This window comes from Lampetra planeri, chromosome 21, assembly GCF_965212315.1.
Source record: "Lampetra planeri chromosome 21, kcLamPlan1.2.h2, whole genome shotgun sequence".
Lineage (NCBI taxonomy): Eukaryota > Metazoa > Chordata > Hyperoartia > Petromyzontiformes > Petromyzontidae > Lampetra > Lampetra planeri.
The window spans coordinates 9528628-9547644 of record NC_136127.1 but is presented as its reverse complement, the minus strand read 5'-3'; the positions used below and the strand labels follow the sequence as shown (position 1 = coordinate 9547644).

The window sequence follows — 19017 nt, the reverse complement described above, 5'->3', positions numbered from 1 at the left end:
GTTGCCAAGTTTTCACAGGAAGGGGCACTGGCTGCTAAGCATAATTCCAATTGAGTAATTTGCTGGTGATTTTCAAAATTTGGACCATGATGCCGGCACACAGTGGCCTAAGCTTACGGATGACATCACAGGATCTTTCATGTCCACGATGAAGCAGGAGGCCCTTACATTTACAGTTTATAACACCTGTAATATTAATTTTAAAAAACACCACTAACTTGAACCCAGTGAACCTTTGCAACAACTGGTGAACGAGATAATGCTAGGCTGTGTCAGATGTGTGACTCGTAGAGCATTAGCAGGTGGTAATATTGCAAGATAGTGTGGACATATCTGGCTTAGTAATTTAATACATTTTTCAATCTCTCAGGAGAGTCAACATGACCGAATATTTTATTTCATTACTATAGACTAGCCTTTTGCCCATCCAAGGACAGGTATATTGCAGTAAATCTGAAACTTGCAAACAAAAATCAGACCTCGACGTGATATTCATTGCATCAATTCGTGTGTGCAGTTTGTAAGGGCGCGGTAACACAGACTTATTTCATTTGAAGGTTATAATCCCTTGTTCATCGTGACGTCCTTTTTACTTCTATGTCTCAAGCGCAATACAGAGACCACGTGACGTGAGGCTTCTGCCTTTGTAGTGAGGGTTGTAAGTTGACGCCGAGGAGGGGGGAGGAGGCGCCCCCCCCACCCCCATTTCGAGTGACGTTACCCACTCATGATTATTAATGTTGGGGGGGTCCAATTGGAGGACGTCACCTGGTTATGATTATTAATGAGGGGGGCTGTTCGATGTGGCGTGCTGTCACCCGACATGATTATTAATGACGGGGGGGGGGGTCCATGTCCATGTGGAGGACCCCACCTGTTCATGATTATTGTTCTATGTGCAGTGATGTTACCTGCTCATGATTATTGAAGGCCGGGTCCATGTGGAGCACGTAACCTGTTCATGATTATTCTTTGGGTTTGTCGGTAAAGTCACATATAGATAGGTTCAAAGAAATAACAAAAATAACAAAAAACTACGACGTTTCGATCGCAACACAAGCGGTCGTCAGCAGGAAAAGGGGGGTTAGCGTCTGAAGACAACTGTTTATAAAGGATTGAAATGGGTGTAGCCCAAATGTCAGCAGCCAATGTTAATGTAAGTGGTGGTCAGCAACTGCGGCGGTGGTGGGTTTTCCACCACTAGCATATGTTAACATAGCCACTTTGGCACGCGCTCACCGTGGAAGATACTTGGCGATCTTACATTAGCATGCTAATGTTTACCTGGCAGCTCTTTGATTGGTAGAATACCCACCACCGCCGCAGTCGCTGACCACCACTTACATTAACATTGGCTGCTGACATTTGGACTACGCCCATTTCAAACCTTTATAAACAGTTGTCTTTAGAAGCTAACCCCCTTTTCCTGATGACGATCGCTTGTGTTGCGATCGAAACGTCGTAGTTTTTTGTTAATTTTGTTATTTCTTTAAACCTATCTACGTGACTTTACCGAAAAACCCAAAGAATACGAATTCCTGCAGTCACGAAAGCTTTACGTTACTGTTCATGACTATTAATGAGGGGGCCTGGTCGACGTGGAGTGACGTCACGCGCGTTACACACTGACATTCTTGGGTAAATATAGTAGTCAATAAGGGGAGATGAAGATGGTAGGTTGTAATGCAGTCGTTAAAAAACCATGGCGCTATGAACCCTATGCACTCAGCGACCAGAGTTTGATTCCCGGTGTGTCTACAAATATCAGCTCAGAGATATTTGTTGCCCAAAGAACACATGTAATATGTGGCGAATATTTGTATCCTGAGGGTAATGGATAATAGTTGTCATCAGTGGGCTGTGTCATATTCATTGTGGTCCATTATAAAAATGCATGCAGGTGGAGCTCCTGTTTCACAAATAACTTAGAAAAGTGGTCTAAAATGTTGGTTTTAGTTTAAAATGCAAGGACATAGTTACATGCAAAGAAAGATTGTTATATAAACTGGGCTTTACATACTCAGAAGGGGAACCAATATTTTCTGGGGGAACAAATATTCAGAGGGGAAACATTATCTGACACCGACCATGACTAACATCAGTGGCGAGTGATATTTAAGCCAACCTTTGGCCCCCACTTCACCAACACACACTAACCAGCATTGAAGTATGGTCAGACCACCCCAACGACCGACACGGTGTGGCGAGACTTTCATGAGTGAATTAACAAAGGGCCATGCATGTATTAAGTACAATTATATAAAATGCAGATAAGCATTATCTGGTGAGATCAAATACGCAGTTTTAATCTTATCAAAGATGAATATAGCATGAGCAAAGCAGAACAATAGATTTTGAGTTCAACGCATAATCTCAGTTGGCAGAAGTGGAAACATTTTTAAACCAGCGATAAATTTTAGGAAGCAATTTTTTTCATAATAACATGGAACACATGACTGCACTGAGTGATTTATTGCAATTTCCAACATGAAGGAAAAACAAGAAGCCCAAAGTTCAGTATATTACTACCATTAGAGTCCAATAAACTTAGCAAGAGCAATACGGAAAAATACTGAACACATTACAGCATTAAGTGCACCTAACAAACGACAGAGCAGCTGGAATACGAATTTAGGAAGATTTGTTTTTGTCAAACCCGAGCATAAACACAGTGCCCCATAGTTCAGCTGTCTGTTAGTGTATGGCTTTGGGAAAGTGTTTAGAAATGTAATGCTTAAGTTTTCGTGGCTGTTTTCAGGTTGCACTACGTATTGTTCAGCGCGATGTTGGACATTTCAGTTCTGAGTACACTATTCAGTATTTCTTCCGGAGCAAGCACTTGATGTCCGAGAACAATAATGTCCCAAAAACACAGCTGAGAGCTACGTTTAGAAAATTACTGGTTTTCAATTGAGATTTTAATACGTGTAAGTGCTATTCATTGCCAACTATTTTTTTGGGGGGGAAATCAACAGGAGAGATTTGAATCATAATAATCATTTGAAGTAAATTAGTCACAGCATCCGATGGCAATAGCAGCCATTACATATAAAACAAATGGAAAAAGGTAAATTGCTCAATAACACATTCGGTCGCATTTAATAGTCGTGTCCCTCCGGGTAATTTTTTGTTGTTTTAGCAAACAATCACTACATAATATCTGCTGCGCACAGAAACTTGCACACCCACAATGAAAATGGAACAGAAGCTGAAAAGTGTGATATGAAGCATGACCAGAGAAGCATGCTGGGGAATTATACTGAGCAAGAGAAAGAGGGTCACATGGGTCAGAGACCAAACAAAAGTCTGAGCCATTATCTGCATAACATTGGCCAAAAGGCTTCAGTGCCGATGGACAAGACTGGTAATGGAGTAGCAGCCAGGGGAGGGATTGCAACCATTGAGACAACCACCACGGAGCATGGAGTCATGAGAATAACTCATGTGGCAGGACAAAAAATGGATAGTGGCATCGCAGGATCATGAATAGTGTCACTTTTGGCAGCCCTTTATCTAGCAGTGGATAAAACTCAGCTGATGAAAGTTTATACACGTATACGAATAATACATTTTGATTCGAAAAAGCAATTTATCACGCTTACTGGAATCCCTAGTGAATGAAGTATGTGACTCTGGCTTTTAAACTATGGTGATGTGATGCAAGTGCCTCGGGTCTTTGCTCATTCGGATACTTGGTTTCGCATTGCCAAGTAAAACAGGCATTACACGTGCAAACACAAACACACACATACAGCCTACACACCCCCTCAACATCCCCAGTGCTGTCACTCTTTAATAAAAAAAAGTGAAATTTTGCAAATACCTTTTCCACCTTGATGGCAGAAGCTTGCACTGATAATGTCAATATCAGCACAGTTCATGACAATCTGTCCAGTAGACTGCTTCACCTTCGGAATGCGGGGGTGGGGAGGGGTGCAGTTATGAGGGTGGATGGGGAGAGAAAAACAAGAGAGTTTATACTGGTAAGAACCTCCTGGTTACACCAGCCCACAGGGGATTATTGTGTCCGTCCGTCCTGCATCCAAAAGTGGGAGGGGTGGGGCTGGGTGGAGAGGGGAGGGTGGGGAGGGGCTGGGTGGGGAGGGTGGGGAGGGGCTGGGTGGGGAGTGGCTGGGTGGGGCTGGGTGGGGGTGGGAGGGGTGGGGCTGGGTGGGGGGTGATAGGGGTGGGGCTGGGTGGGGAGGGGCTGGGTGGGGGGTGGGAGGGGAGGGGCTGGGTGGGGGGTGGGAGGGATGGGGCTGGCTGGGGAGGGGCTGGGTGGGAGGGATAGGGCTGGGTGGGGAGGGGCTGGTCATCTCGTGGTGCCCTTATAAAACTCAACGTTTAACCTACTCACGCCGGCTTGTGCCCGCCCTCACAGTCGGCCATATTTGCGGAATACACCACGCCGCCGTTGACCGTGGCCATTGACCGAGCAACCCAACGTTCCTACCAGCTCCCTCCGCAGGAATGTGTTAGCGCGCCTTGCAAAATGTCTGGCTTTTTTATATTCCAAACAGTGGCATAAGCTATCCCTTGTTGCAGACAGTCTGTGTGTTTCGAGTGCGTTGGGAACCGCAGCTCGACAACTGGGGCCCACCAAAGCATTGGTGTCCACGTTAATGGGGGGTGTAAGAAGTTGAAATGGGGATCCCCCCATTTACTTCCTTGTATTATAGGGCCCATAACCAACCATGCTATTATATGTCACTGTGTGAACCCATGTACAGTGTTATAACGTAGTTTACATTATGAATGTCCTTAAAATCGTAAAGTTTGCAGTTAAAAAAAAAATGTTCACGGTGCAGTTCCAAGTGGAGATAGAAAAATATACTTTAACACAATAGTACAGTAGGCAAATAGTATTGAATGTGGGGGAATTGTGGTTGTGTGTGCAGTGATGGATAACACGTAGTCTGTTAATTATCTTATCACCATGGATTTGGATAAAGTTGTACCATGAACACTCATTGTACACTTTTGGTTTAAACAAATATGCTTATCTCATAAATCTATATGAATAGCATCAGCTTTACTGTATTGTGATGGTGAACGCTTTCAATTCCTGTTATTTGAAAGGGAGAAAAAACGTTCAAATACTTGAAATGAAAAACATGACCACAACTTTGTGATCCACAGTTTGTACAACTTTAAAATGTTCGGACAAGGCAAGCAGATTTGCTAAGACACTTTAATGTTTATAAAGGTTCGAGTTATTAGAAACTTGACTCTAATCATTCCATTCGGCGATACAGAGGCAAACTTGTTAAGTGTTTACTTATTGCAGTAGTTGTATTCACATGCCAACGCCAATAACTACGTCTCTTATTTAAATTCCAACAAAAGTATTGACTATTATCCATAACCAACGAACTACTCACACGTCAAATCTATAGTTCAATATATAGCAACACACTAAAACCATGTACAGTACTATTTTGAACTTAGAAATTAATGAAATAAAAAACAAGGAAGTATAACATTCAACACTTGTTACATCCGTTTTAAAAGGTTTCACTAATGACTCGTTAGACAACTAAGCAACCATGAAGTTAGAGACCACGAACATTATATAAGCTGGTGTTTACTAACAGATTAAATACGTGTTATAACATTGTAAGGGCACTAAGTCATGTATCCACGTTGAGACATGCTTTGGGTGTCTGTTTCTTAAAAAAAACAGAGATGTCAAGCAAAATGAGAAATGTAACTTTGTTAAACTGGGTCCATTCCCATACAAGTTTGTGAGATTGTGTATTATTATGTATTACATTGTAAGTGGCGTAATTGTAAGTAATGCATTGTGCTTGAGACAGCAAATATGAAACCACGTAGAATAAGACGCCTTATACACAGTATGATTTGGAGTGTGTTTAAGTTGTGATTATGCAGTATGATTTGGAAAACTCCAAATCATGATTTGGAAAACTCCAAATCATACTGCATAATCACAACTTAAACACACAGGAAGATATAAACACGCACATATAGTGAATACAACGCAGACAATACATTTCATGCATTGCTAATGTATGCCAGATGAAGTATTGTTGTGAATAATGCAACACACACTAATACAACATAAGGAAGTGAATAATAATAACAATACAACACACAAGTTTAATAGTACAAGTGAATAACAATACAACACACAAGTTTAATAGTAATACACACGATAGCTGGAGTACAACACACCACGATGGTTATAATGCAACACACGCGTTAACAATAACACAACAGGTTAACAATACCACAACACATTAACAATAACACAACCCACGCGTTAACAATAACACAACAGGTTAACAATACCACAACACATTAACAATAACACAACCCACGCGTTAACAATACCACAACAGGTTAACAATACCACAACACATTAACAATAACACAACCCACGCGTTAACAATAACACAACAGGTTAACAATACCACAACACATTAACAATAACACAACCCACGCGTTAACAATAACACAACAGGTTAACAATACCACAACACATTAACAATAACACAACCCACGCGTTAACAATAACACAACAGGTTAACAATACCACAACACATTAACAATAACACAACCCACGCGTTAACAATAACACAACAGGTTAACAATACCACAACACATTAACAATAACACAACCCACGCGTTAACAATAACACAACAGGTTAACAATACCACAACACATTAACAATAACACAACCCACGCGTTAACAATAACACAACAGGTTAACAATACCACAACACATTAACAATAACACAACCCACGCGTTAACAATAACACAACAGGTTAACAATACCACAACACATTAACAATAACACAACCCACGCGTTAACAATAACACAACAGGTTAACAATACCACAACACATTAACAATAACACAACCCACGCGTTAACAATAACACAACAGGTTAACAATACCACAACACATTAACAATAACACAACCCACGCGTTAACAATAACACAACAGGTTAACAATACCACAACACATTAACAATAACACAACCCACGCGTTAACAATAACACAACAGGTTAACAATACCACAACACATTAACAATAACACAACCCACGCGTTAACAATAACACAACAGGTTAACAATACCACAACACATTAACAATAACACAACCCACGCGTTAACAATAACACAACAGGTTAACAATACCACAACACATTAACAATAACACAACCCACGCGTTAACAATAACACAACAGGTTAACAATACCACAACACATTAACAATAACACAACCCACGCGTTAACAATAACACAACAGGTTAACAATACCACAACACATTAACAATAACACAACCCACGCGTTAACAATAACACAACAGGTTAACAATACCACAACACATTAACAATAACACAACCCACGCGTTAACAATAACACAACCCACGTTTACACGTTAGAGCGTTGAGCGCCTCGAAAGCCACCAAACATTTATACATATTTATAAGACTGCAGTAGTTGTGTGTATATATAGTACAGTTGTATATATATACACACACACAGTGGACACTGTACGCAGAAATAAAAGATTCAAAGATCGGCGTGGCGATGGTCAGCGACGAGGATGGTGGTGGTTGTGTCGAGGCTGCTGCTGGTTGTTGTTGTTGTGGTTGTTGTGGTTGTGGTTGGTGTTGTTGTGGTTGTTGTGGTTGTGGTTGGTGTTGTTGTGGTTGGTGTTGTTGTGGTTGGTGTTGTTGTGGTGGTTGTTGTTGTGGTTGGTGGTGGTGCTCCTCTTTACCTCGACATCGATCGCCTCCTTGCCTTCGAACGTGAACTCGGCCAGGTCGGGCTTGAGGACGAGCTCGTAGTTCTTGGGCACCACATCCGTCGGCAACCTCTCGAATTGCCTCTTCTCCGGCATTTTGCACCTAAATGATGACTACAAATATTTCTATTTTGTGGGGGTTTTTTTTAACCGTGTGTGTGTCTGTGTTGCGTTAATGTACGCCGACTGTTGTTACGTTGTGTTGCTCGCAATGGGTTCGGTCAATCGATGGACTCCCTTAACCAGTGGCTCCTCCTTTTGTTTGCGAGGTTTTCCTCCGTCCTCTTTAACCCACGCTTCTGCCCCACACCACCCCAATCTGTTGGGGGGAGTCACAGTGTCCGTGTGTTTGTGTTGTGTGTGTCCGTGTCGTTCCCGTGTGTGAAAGTGCACCACCAACGCCCCTCGGAACTGGACGCAAGCAGCGATCAACAGAGACGAGAGAGGAGAGTGATTTGGAGGTGCAGTGGCGCCTCCAAGTGGTGGACGGCAATGATGGGAATTGGGTTTGGTGGGCTGGCCGGTCACTCTTTGGGGAAAGATCGAGGGGAGGGGGGCCTTTATTACTTACACAATGTCAATCTCTTATCAGTGCCGACCCTATTACGGACAAATTCAGACTTTGTTGGTCACCCCCTTGCCCTTTAACATCTCAAAGTTCATCCTATACACTACACTATACACTACACTATACACTCCACTATACACTACACTATACACTACCACTGCATACCTGTCAATCCCTTATCAGTGCCTACCTTATTACAGACTAATTCAGACTTTGTTGGTCACCCCGTGTCCTTTAACATCTCAAAGTTCATCCTATACACTACACTATACACTACACTATACACTACCACTACGTACCTGTCAATCTCTTATCAGTGCCGAACCTATTACAGACAAATTCAGACCTTGCTGGTCACCCCATGCCCTTTAACATCTCAAAGTTCATCCTATACACTCCACTATACACTACACTATACAATACTACTATACACTACATACCTGTCAATCCCTTATCAGTGCCGACCTTATTACAGACCAATTCAGACCTTGCTGGTCACCTCTTGCCCTTGTAAATTTCAACGTTCATCCTACAAAGTCCCATCACAAGGGAGAAATACACTTTTTTTTGCCCGTACTGAAACGGCTGTACGCCGTATGGACATACAAACTCAATTTCCCCGGACAAGAATACGGGTAAACCGTATGTGTCGAGAGGTATACGTTAAAAGTGTGGGCATATTTTTGTTGCTACGTTTGATTTATTTATACTGAAAATACGTACGTTCAAAAGTCGACAAAGTGTTTCATTAAACGTAATTAATATATCCTCAATATTTCCATATGCATATATGTAAATAATGGTGACCCTTTTCTCCAGAATCAATGTATGAAAAATAAGAATAGGTTTTACCCTTTCTGGCAATAAAACAGGTGTTAAGATGTTCAAACAACAAATATAAACCTTTTGCAAAGAATCAAGTCTGCATGAACAACACGAACATTGAAACAAACTCTGACATTTGCATTGTCTTTGAAACTGATTGGCCTACATCAGACAGCCTTCTTTAGGGCCCAGTCTCACCAGTGTCAGACCAAAGAACGCCAAAAGGCGAACAGCACAAAGACAATGCACGTATCAAGAGCATTTATAACTCAACATGCATCCATGTTCAACATTTCGCAGCGTACGTAGCCAACCGTGCTAATCGTAACCTAATGTCCTTAATTATGGACCCGTTAAATCATTTTAAGTTTTTAAACATATTACGTTGGTTTGCACATTTTTACATTTAATCATTAAACGTTGTCGATCATTGAGGATTATAATAAGCAAGTTTAATTAACGGCGTCGAATTTTTTTAACGGATATGTTTAACAAATCAAACCTAGCAACGAATATCATTACACATTTTTGGTTTACAATTTATACTTTTTTGTGAACCAGTTTGAACACTCAGAGACCCAAGATAGGGAGTGTCCTTTGCATGAGAGTGACCTGAATCCTGCAAAATTACAAAGGAATACAATAAAATAAAACAATAAAATAAAGAAATAAAATGTCCTGTAAGATGGCTTGGTCAAATTATTTTTAAAACATTAATCGTAAAATTAAGTGAAAGCATTAGACTAAATTGAGGTTATCATTGCATACACATGGGCAAGTGATCCTACAGTGTCATACTCGCTGATTATTGGTTTTCTTACTTTCAGATGCAGTGACTTGTGATTTGCTAATGCTATCATTGAGCACTGTTGCAAAACTATATATCTAGTACTGACTTTGACCTGCACTGCAAATTTAATACTTAAAAAAAACTTTGGGAGTGCCTGGACACATACGACACCCACAATCACTGCGTCCCTGGCTTGACACACATTCACCCCATTTATGTGCTGCACTTGTGTGTGCTACATGGACTCATTATCATCTTGATATATCCACTGTTGGATGGAGGCCTCTTCCAAGTCGTTGCAATCTCTCGCGGCCACACAATGCAAACATCCATCTAGCTCCTGCACCCGAACTGATTTTATTACTCCATCCCTGCAGCGGTCATACTCTTCGATACGGTCTCTTAATTGGCTGTCATTCCATCACCAACGTCGTGCATGAGCCATATGTTCCTTATTCTCTCAGTGTAATTACAAGCGTGCAATGTGACTAATTAGCATGCGTGTGTATATTTATATAACAGCCTGCCAGATAAATGTTCGTTTTAACTAAAGGCCTCCATTTTTTACGTGACAATGAACTGGGAAATTAATCACAACGCCACCACAGAGTTTTAGTCCTACACTTTTAAGTACGACGCATACACAGTTTGATTTATGACACACTATGATGCAATTAACAGACTATTACTGGGTTTCATCCAATTTTTTACGAATAAGTTACCATTTAACTAAACGTTTTCTGCAAAATGTATAGGACAGATAAAACCTACACATCCTTCCAAATAAACATTCTACTTATGGTCTGGATAAAATGAATACGTCCAGGCCTTACCAGGGAAAGTGTGGGGCGGGGGCCTTAAGCTAAACTCAAGAACCCCTCCCCAAGTATATAAGTGGCTTCCATCTTCTTGGTTCTTTCGGTAAAGTCACGTAGAAGGGAAATAATAAAAATAAAACATAATCAAATAATATCATAATATAATAAATAATATCTTTTTTTTTTCCCTTCTACGTGACTTTACCGAAAGAACCAAGAAGATGAATCCCTGCAGTCACGAAAGCTTTAAATCGAAAAGTGGCTTCCAGCCAATATGTAATGGGAACCCACATTTTTCTCTCTGGACCTTGATAGGTCCATTGTGTTTTTCCCAAAAAAATGTTGGGACGTACATGTAATGAATATAATTCAGCTCAAAATAAGCTAAAAGTGACGAATTCCTATTAATTTTCATACAGTTACAATCAAAGAATGATAGTTATAAAAAATGCATTACTCACCATCAACCACAGAGTGCCAGTTGTGGGTGGTGAAAGAGACACAATACTAGATTCGAAGCTTTCGTGACTGCAGGAAAGAGTGAGACAATACTGTTTTGGTAACTGGTTAAATTGTATGAACACACTTTCGATTGAATGAACCGAGTTATTTCTTTTAATTATTGTTGGAAACCCAGTGTACAATGATATTTTATTTTTTATATACTATTAACAAACAACTCCATTATAAGCACATACATAGGTATAGAACACAATACGTGATTACAATTTGCACATGTTTTGGTCATAACAACATACGTATCAACTGGCATTATCCAAGCCTTCATTACATTGTTGAAATTAGTGCTGTAAAACATACTTTACATGAATACACCAAAACTAAAACTTAGAGGCATATTTTGAATGCAGACTACCTCGGATCCTCCTGTTTTGTTTTATTTTGTCTTCATTATCTTCTTACACATTATGGTTAACATTTGATGTCATCTTTGGATTCCCTGACTAGATCATTCGTTTATCCTTCCCTACCCACTAGCACAGGGGTCGGCAACCAAAACAACAAGAAGAGCCATTTCTTTCCAATTCGGTACAAAATTCAGTATTTCAAGAGCCGCAATGCATCTATGTACATACGTACATATCGTCAAGAAGCAGCCCGTAAAGAGCCGCATGCGGCTCCGGAGCCGTAGGTTGCCGACCCCTGCACTAGCAGGACCACGAGGGATGGCATGGAGGTTCCTTCATCCAGCAGTGGTATAGACACAGACTGATGATCAACGTGATTGCCAGAGTAAGCAACACGTGAGCAATTATCTAGATTTGAAGCTTTCGTGACTGCAAGGATTCATACTCTTTGTTTTTTTCGGTAAAGTCACGTAGGTTAAAAGAAAACAAATAAATGAAATCACGACGTTTCGGAGGCAACACAAGCTTCCGTCTTCAGGTGAAACCATCACAGCAAAATTGCTGTATCAAGTAAAGCAATGTTGCTGTGACGGTTTCACCTGAAGACGGAAGCTTGTGTTGCCTCCGAAACGTCGTGATTTAATTTATTTGTTTTCTTTTGCTGTGACGGTTTCACCTGAAGACGGAAGCTTGTGTTGCCTCCGAAATGTCGTGATTTAATTTATTTGTTTTCTTTTGCTGTGACGGTTTCACCTGAAGACGGAAGCTTGTGTTGCCTCCGAAATGTCGTGATTTCATTTATTTGTTTTCTTTTAACCTACGTGACTTTACCGAAAAAAACAAAGAGTAGCAATTATCTCTTTTTTCTGCCTGAAGAAACAAAATCTCTGATGGTAACTCCGTAGCATTTTACATCACACTTATCAGACTTTTTTTTCTCACAAGGTGGTGTCAAAGCAGGTGGATCTCTGAATGTGACTGTCTTTGATGAATGACCAGATGGAGGAGAAACTCTAGCCATTGGCTCTGATGAAGACACATCCTCTGAATGTATTTGAATATTATCTTTTATGCTAACCAGGGAGATGTCCTCTATTTCATTCTTCCCAAAATGCATGTCCACATGTTGTCGCAGTGAAATCTCCGAACCAGTTTGTTCTGATGGGTCATTTCCAAATGCAGATTGGTTTGCCATCATTGTCTCACTCATTGATGCGCCTGCATTTCCTGTCAGTGAAAGGTCAACTCCAGATGGGTAGACATCAGTGTTGTTCACTAGCTCATGTTTTCCATCAGACCCTATGGGCCATCCCAAGGGCCTCTGCTTTGATATACAGTCCGCTGTTACATCGTAACATTCCATTTTGCAGGCATGTGATAGCTTGTTTGTTAATTCTTGATCACTGTCGATTTCCCAGGCACATCTTTCATTCAGATTAGCCTCCTTCACATGGTCGTGGCTACAGGGGACTTTGTTTTCTGTATCTCCTGTTTCTAATTTAATGCCCACTTTAGTTTCAGTGTGCTTCCAGTCAGGTGACTCGTTTTTGTTTATTTCTGCTTGTACATTCTCTAAATTCCATGGAAATATTTCAACCATTTCCTCCAAATGTGGCTCATGTAAATAAAATGCCGTGTTTGGTAATTTCCAACTTGAATCAGCATTCGTCGCAGTCTCTGCGCTTCTTTTTGATGCAGATGTACAATATTTTTTAAATTCCGTGTCCCGTGTTTGCAACGTGTCCAGTTTTAACAGGTTATTTGTCTCTGCATCTTGAATAGGGTGTTCAGCCCCATCATGTGTATACAATCGAGAAGCCTCCATGGGGCCACTTGCAGGGGTTGTTTCTTCCATCTGTGCAGTAATCTCACCCCCAAATGGCTTCAAATTTCTTCTCCCAGCTGGAGATGACGAGCCACTCTGTGGCTCTGATGTGGGCCAGCTCTTACTTCCTCCAGCCTCACCAGGAGAATTAGGTTGACCTTCAGCATTCTTTGGCCTCATAGCTTTGAATAACTTCCCTGCAAACTGGAATCCATCCAAGCTGCTCAGCTTTGTGGACCCTATGGATAGGTTCTTCTTCACAGGAGTCTTTTTGCTCATTGCACTTTTAGAAGATGGTAACTCTTGAAATTCCCAGGGACAGATTTCTTCACGGTTGCTAACTGCACGACATGAGTTCTGCTTCAATTCATAAGAGGTCACAGGTTCACAAGCGGTTCTATTTTTAAATGAATATTTGTGCTCTTTTTTCCAGCAGCTTTTGTTCAGCTTTGGCAGGCTAGATGTCTTCCACTGGTTCGACGTGGTGTCTCTCTGTTGTCCCTCAAAGTAATTTAGTACAATATCTCTACTCCCAATATCCATGCTCGCCTTTTTATGATCTGTCGATGCCTTTTCCTGGGCACAGTCCATTAAACTAAGAGACTTCTGCTTTATAATTGGCTTAAAATAATGACTCAAAGAGGGCTCTTGTGATAAACTGTGACTTGTAGCAGTGTGACAGACAGGAGGACTTCCCTGCAATGCACGCGATGGCACATCCTTGGGTACTGGAATAAACCAACCTGTGTTACAACATTTTTTTTCCGATCTGGAAAACAACTTTTCCCCGTTCAGCTCTGGCAGCTCATGATTTGTGTTGACACATGACCCTAGGAAGGAGAACCTCTTGCAAGGTTCAATCTCTTTTTTTGGAGCTTCCATGACAGGATTCTTAATTGACGTGAGCAAGGGGGCAGTGTGAATGTGAGAAGTCGTCGATGAACATCGCTCACGAACAGCGCTCTCCCGGGTGAACGAGCGCAGTGTCCCATCAGCGCATCTTGTGAGACGCCGGAAAATTGTGCGGCCTCTTCGAAGGTGGCGGTTCTTGGACGTGCTCAGTACACTCCCATTTGCCAGTGCCCTCGGTGGCTTGAGGTACTCTAGATGGGCCTGAAAATGTCACATTCGTCACAATTCCACGCACGGTGAAATGCTTTTGAATTTATCGCACATGACATATCTGTGTTGTTTGCAGCGGGTTTAACCAAATTCATCACCATTTATTGCACTACTTGCACATTTGCTGAAGCATCATTTTAATTGGGAGCATGGCTTCTTGCATGTAAAATCCGAACTATAATTTGTACGTTGACTCCTTTTGCATATTTCAAGTTACCCACTTCCCATGATATGTATGTGCGGATTTAAGTATTAGAGCTTGAATGGTTAATATTGATTCTTAACCGAAGACATTTAAATCAAATATATAATGGGTTCAAGTGATCACTACAACCATTCGTGTGCAGTGGGGCAAACTCATATACCTTCCAAATTGTTCGGCCAGCGTGGAAGAGTAGGCCAATAAATTAGTGGGGAGAGGTATTGACAATGTCACATATCTGACTCAATGGAAACTGAGGTATAGGCTGATATGTGAACATCGAGAGAAAATGACCGTTACACCATCATACACAAATAGGTTACTGGACAAATCTAAAGTGCAAGCTGCTTTAAGTATTAAACACGCTTTACTGTGCTCTCGAAGTAAACGAATGTACATGAAATTGAGAATACAGTACAGTACAGCGCTGTATAGGAAATGGTCTGATTTGCTAACATCTAAAGAAAATTACAATTATACCATCCGCACAAAGCTGCACTGGGTATATGGGCAGTTAATTCCATCAAGGTGGATATGTGACACTGCACTGCCGTGCACAATCGTGCATGACAAATCCAGCACAAGAGCTCACCCTCTGGACGTAGTTGACGTGAGCAGCTTTAGTTTCTACCCTTGCGGTGACTGCAGAAGGTCCGACATCATTATTTCTCTCCAACCGGCATGCCACTGCAGTGTCTGGTAGCAGGAGCTCCACACCAACAAACTGGAAGTTTGAATTTCCGGGGGAGAGAATATTAGGACACAGATTCATGCAATCTTTAAAAAAAATCCATTGTTATACCCGGAAAAAATAATCAAAATGAGTACTGTATTGTTAAACTATAATTATGAGTATTTGTATTATACAGTAATTTATTTTATTGCATGGCTAGCATTAGCGGCAAGTGATATCTGAACTGATCCTGCACCCTCCACCGTCCCCCCCATTGATCACATCACCCTGCACTTCCAACATGGTGAAGTATGGTCAAACAACCCCCATGGCCTTCATCCAGCAGAGGATAAGGCTGTAAAAATATAATTACATTTTATTATAGACTGTCGTAGAAATATAGACATAAAAAGCATACTACGTATTCACATCTGAATGTGTCAGTTACTTCTTACATACAGTACTATGTCATTGTACTTAAAACATATATTTTTTAAAAGAGCACACAAAAGCCCAACACAGCGCATTGTACACATGCATTCGCTGTCAGTTTGCCTGACAAGGTAGTTTTGTCTTTATATATAGATATTCTTGTTTTTATTTATATCCGCCACAACGACGAGTATCATTTTGAGTTACGTATCATATAAATTTGCACCGAACTAGGACCCATATCCTAAAGAGAGGGAGGGTCCTTGCCAGTAAGATCTGCAGTAACGCATCATCGATTCAAGCAAGCCGGACTTTGATGATGAGACACACCGCATGTCAAAATTGGTCCAGAGTTTGTTCGTCTTTAATCAGTGCTGATTAAATTATGCACTACCAGAAGGCCGTGCGGCAGATTGGTTGCGTATTAAAAACCTTCATTACTAATGTGGCGAGACGGATATGTGAAGGAGACATTACGCCTTGTGGTAATTTGAGTTTCTGCTCATTTGTCCAACCTTCGGAATCAGCAGGAGCCCCAAGTTGGCCGTGACTGTGAGGTGCTCGTGCATGAAGGCAATTAAAATCATCCAATCTGGGTGGAGGGCGGGAGCCGACAAACGCCTGGAACAAGAGGCAAATGAATCAACATGATCAGCATCACTAAGACTGTAACAATGACCCACTTGCCTGGCTTCTACTCCCATCCAGCGGTGCACGTGGGAAGGGAGATGAGGCATTTTTTCACAAAAAATGTTTTCGTATCATCAAATTAGTCTAGTAATATAACGGATAATCGGTAGAGTGATTGATCACTTACATAATCGCATAGCCAAGCTCTCGACTTTGTTCCTCTTGTTGCTTAATGTTACAGACCACATCAGCGAGGATGCCAGCTGAGACGGAAGTGATGTAATCAGTTCATGTGCAGGTGCTAGGTGGATCGTTACGTCGCAGAATCGTGATAGGTAGTGACTTGGGGAGCCCTTCATCCAGCAGTGGTCATGGTCAATCCACTGTAGGTACATTTCTATCGTTACTTTTACAAAACTATCTGCACACCCAGTGCTCGTCAACTGCAGTGTAAACGCCTGGAGTCGAGCAGCAGCTCATAAGTAGAGGGCAAATACATTGCATTGATTGGTTGCACAGGAACAGGCATGACAATCAAAGCGCGGCACTTGAGACTCGTGGTTTGCACTCACCAGAACATATGGAATAGGAACGAGCACGCCGCTTCATTGACAAGGGCAGCTGTGATGTTCCAGGCTTGGCGTGGGGGCGACGTGGTCTTGCGGACGGTGTGGCACACACGCAAGCCCCACACCAGGCAGGCTAGCTCCACTGCAGACACAGCGGGGAGGGCATTTGCGTCATCCTCTTCAGTAGATTAACCGAGGGATCTAAACGATGTAATATTGTTGTGGTGCGGTCTTGTGGGTTATGTTAAATTTTTTTATTTATTTTTGCTGTGCAAGTCGCCATCATTAATTGCATTTGTGTGCCAGGGCAAATGGATTAGAATAGCTAAAAGTTTGCACTGTAATTCATGACATTTTATATAGAGTTGTGGAAATACACGGTGGTTACAAAACATCACGATTCTATGATTACACTGCATCATGATCTAATATTTGTGCCCATCTGTCAGTCTACCTGCCTAGGCCTATGCTCATTGAATGCCCGTACAATTTTAAAATGTTCCTATTACATGCCAATGATTCGCTCTTGGATAATTAATCAAACGAAAATAATAACGCGCAAACCATCATCAATCCACTGCTGGGTGAAGGCCTCCCCACCACGCCTTGTCGTTCATGGAGATTGTTTGACCATACTTTGCTCCAGTCAGTGTAGGTTTGGGGGGGCAGGGGTGAGATGGGGGTATGACTCACCACTTACGTGAAATCATTGCTGGGAACCGAACTCAGATCGCTGGGTTCATAGTGCAGTGCGCTAAATACCACGCAAATAATGATATCCTCGTCAACATTAATTTTTTACTTTTTTTTTATTGTAATCCTACAGACACGTGCTCAGATTAACTTCATAACACCTATACTCTTTAGTTCTTATGGTAAAGTCACGTAGGTATAAAATAAATCACGACGTTTCGGGCGCAACACAAGCGTCCGTCATCAGGTGGTTGCTTGGCCAGTTCTGATGACACTTCTGATGACGGACGCTTGTGTTGCGCCAGAAACGTCGTGATTTATTTTATACCTACGTGACTTTACCGAAAAAAACAAAGAGTATGGATTCCTGCAGTCACGAAAGCTTCAAATCAAGATTCATCACACCTGTCAACAAAGCACTTCAGATGTGAGCGTTGATGAATCACACAAATTTGTGAAACTTTCAATCCGCTCGGTTGTGAGATAGCCATAAGATGGCAGTAGGGCAAGTGCATTTTCATCCATCTGTGCAGAGGTTCGCGTGTTATTCTTTCGTAAGCAAAGTTTTTCTGTGGGTACTTCAATTTCCTCCCGTATGCCAAATACTCATTGATAGAACTGGCCAAGCAACCAAATTCAAGGATCACTTCCCAAAACAGAGTCTCTCCGAGGCCTTCCTGGGTAAATCATTGGTGCTATTATTACTCTAAAGATTTACCTTTGTTCGTAACAATTTTCTCAAGTTTACTTAATCCCCCGCCTCTCTTCATCACTCGTCAGACTGGTTGTATGCGGTTGTGGTAAATTGCGGGCACTCCTACATCTTACAAAATGTCTATTCAGCATAGAAAAGTAGGCCAAACACCCTCCAGAAGTGCTCTCTCAAACTCCCTCTCGTGGAGGCCCATCTGACAGCAGTGGCATAAGTGAGTAATTGCAAGGCTGCACCTTGATCTTTTACCATATCCCCTTGACATTACTCAATAGTTTTCCCATTACCATACTGTAATGTAAAATCCACCACTACTCACCACCGGATATAATGTGATTGATGAAGCCTGGCGGGCATTGAACGTTGCAGATTTGCCTGACCTCAATCGACGGGCTTTCTTTACGTACTGATGCTGACAGCCAGAACAGTAGACTAAGCGAGGCAAGTGTTGCAAGTTCATAGCAGCCTGGCGCAGGAGTACACCATTTTCCCGTGGAATCTGCTACCACCAGC

The 19017-nt window shown here is 41.7% G+C and overlaps 1 protein-coding gene and 1 long non-coding RNA gene across 3 annotated transcripts in view; both read right to left on the bottom strand.

The window, feature by feature from the left end:
- Window positions 1-8218, bottom strand: part of LOC144724651 (puromycin-sensitive aminopeptidase-like) — a 38323-nt gene extending 30105 nt beyond the window's left edge. The window contains exons 1-2 of the mRNA XM_078603949.1: window positions 7753-8218; window positions 3824-3908 (exon numbers count right to left, since the gene is read on the bottom strand). Of these exons, the coding sequence (XP_078460075.1) occupies window positions 3824-3908; window positions 7753-7875 (208 nt within the window). The 5' untranslated portion in view covers window positions 7876-8218. The remainder of the gene's footprint in view (window positions 1-3823; window positions 3909-7752) is intronic.
- Window positions 8219-12468: 4250 nt separating this feature from the next.
- On the bottom strand, window positions 12469-17232 carry LOC144724767 (uncharacterized). Of its 2 annotated transcripts, none has more exons than XR_013586578.1 (4): window positions 17103-17232; window positions 16416-16521; window positions 15388-15519; window positions 12469-14584 (listed from the first exon to the last, which is right to left on the bottom strand). It is a non-coding gene; the product is annotated as an uncharacterized LOC144724767 (long non-coding RNA). The 2 variants fall into 2 exon arrangements; XR_013586577.1 differs by lacking the exon at window positions 17103-17232 and adding an exon at window positions 16718-16807.
- Between the last annotated feature and the right edge of the window lie 1785 nt (window positions 17233-19017).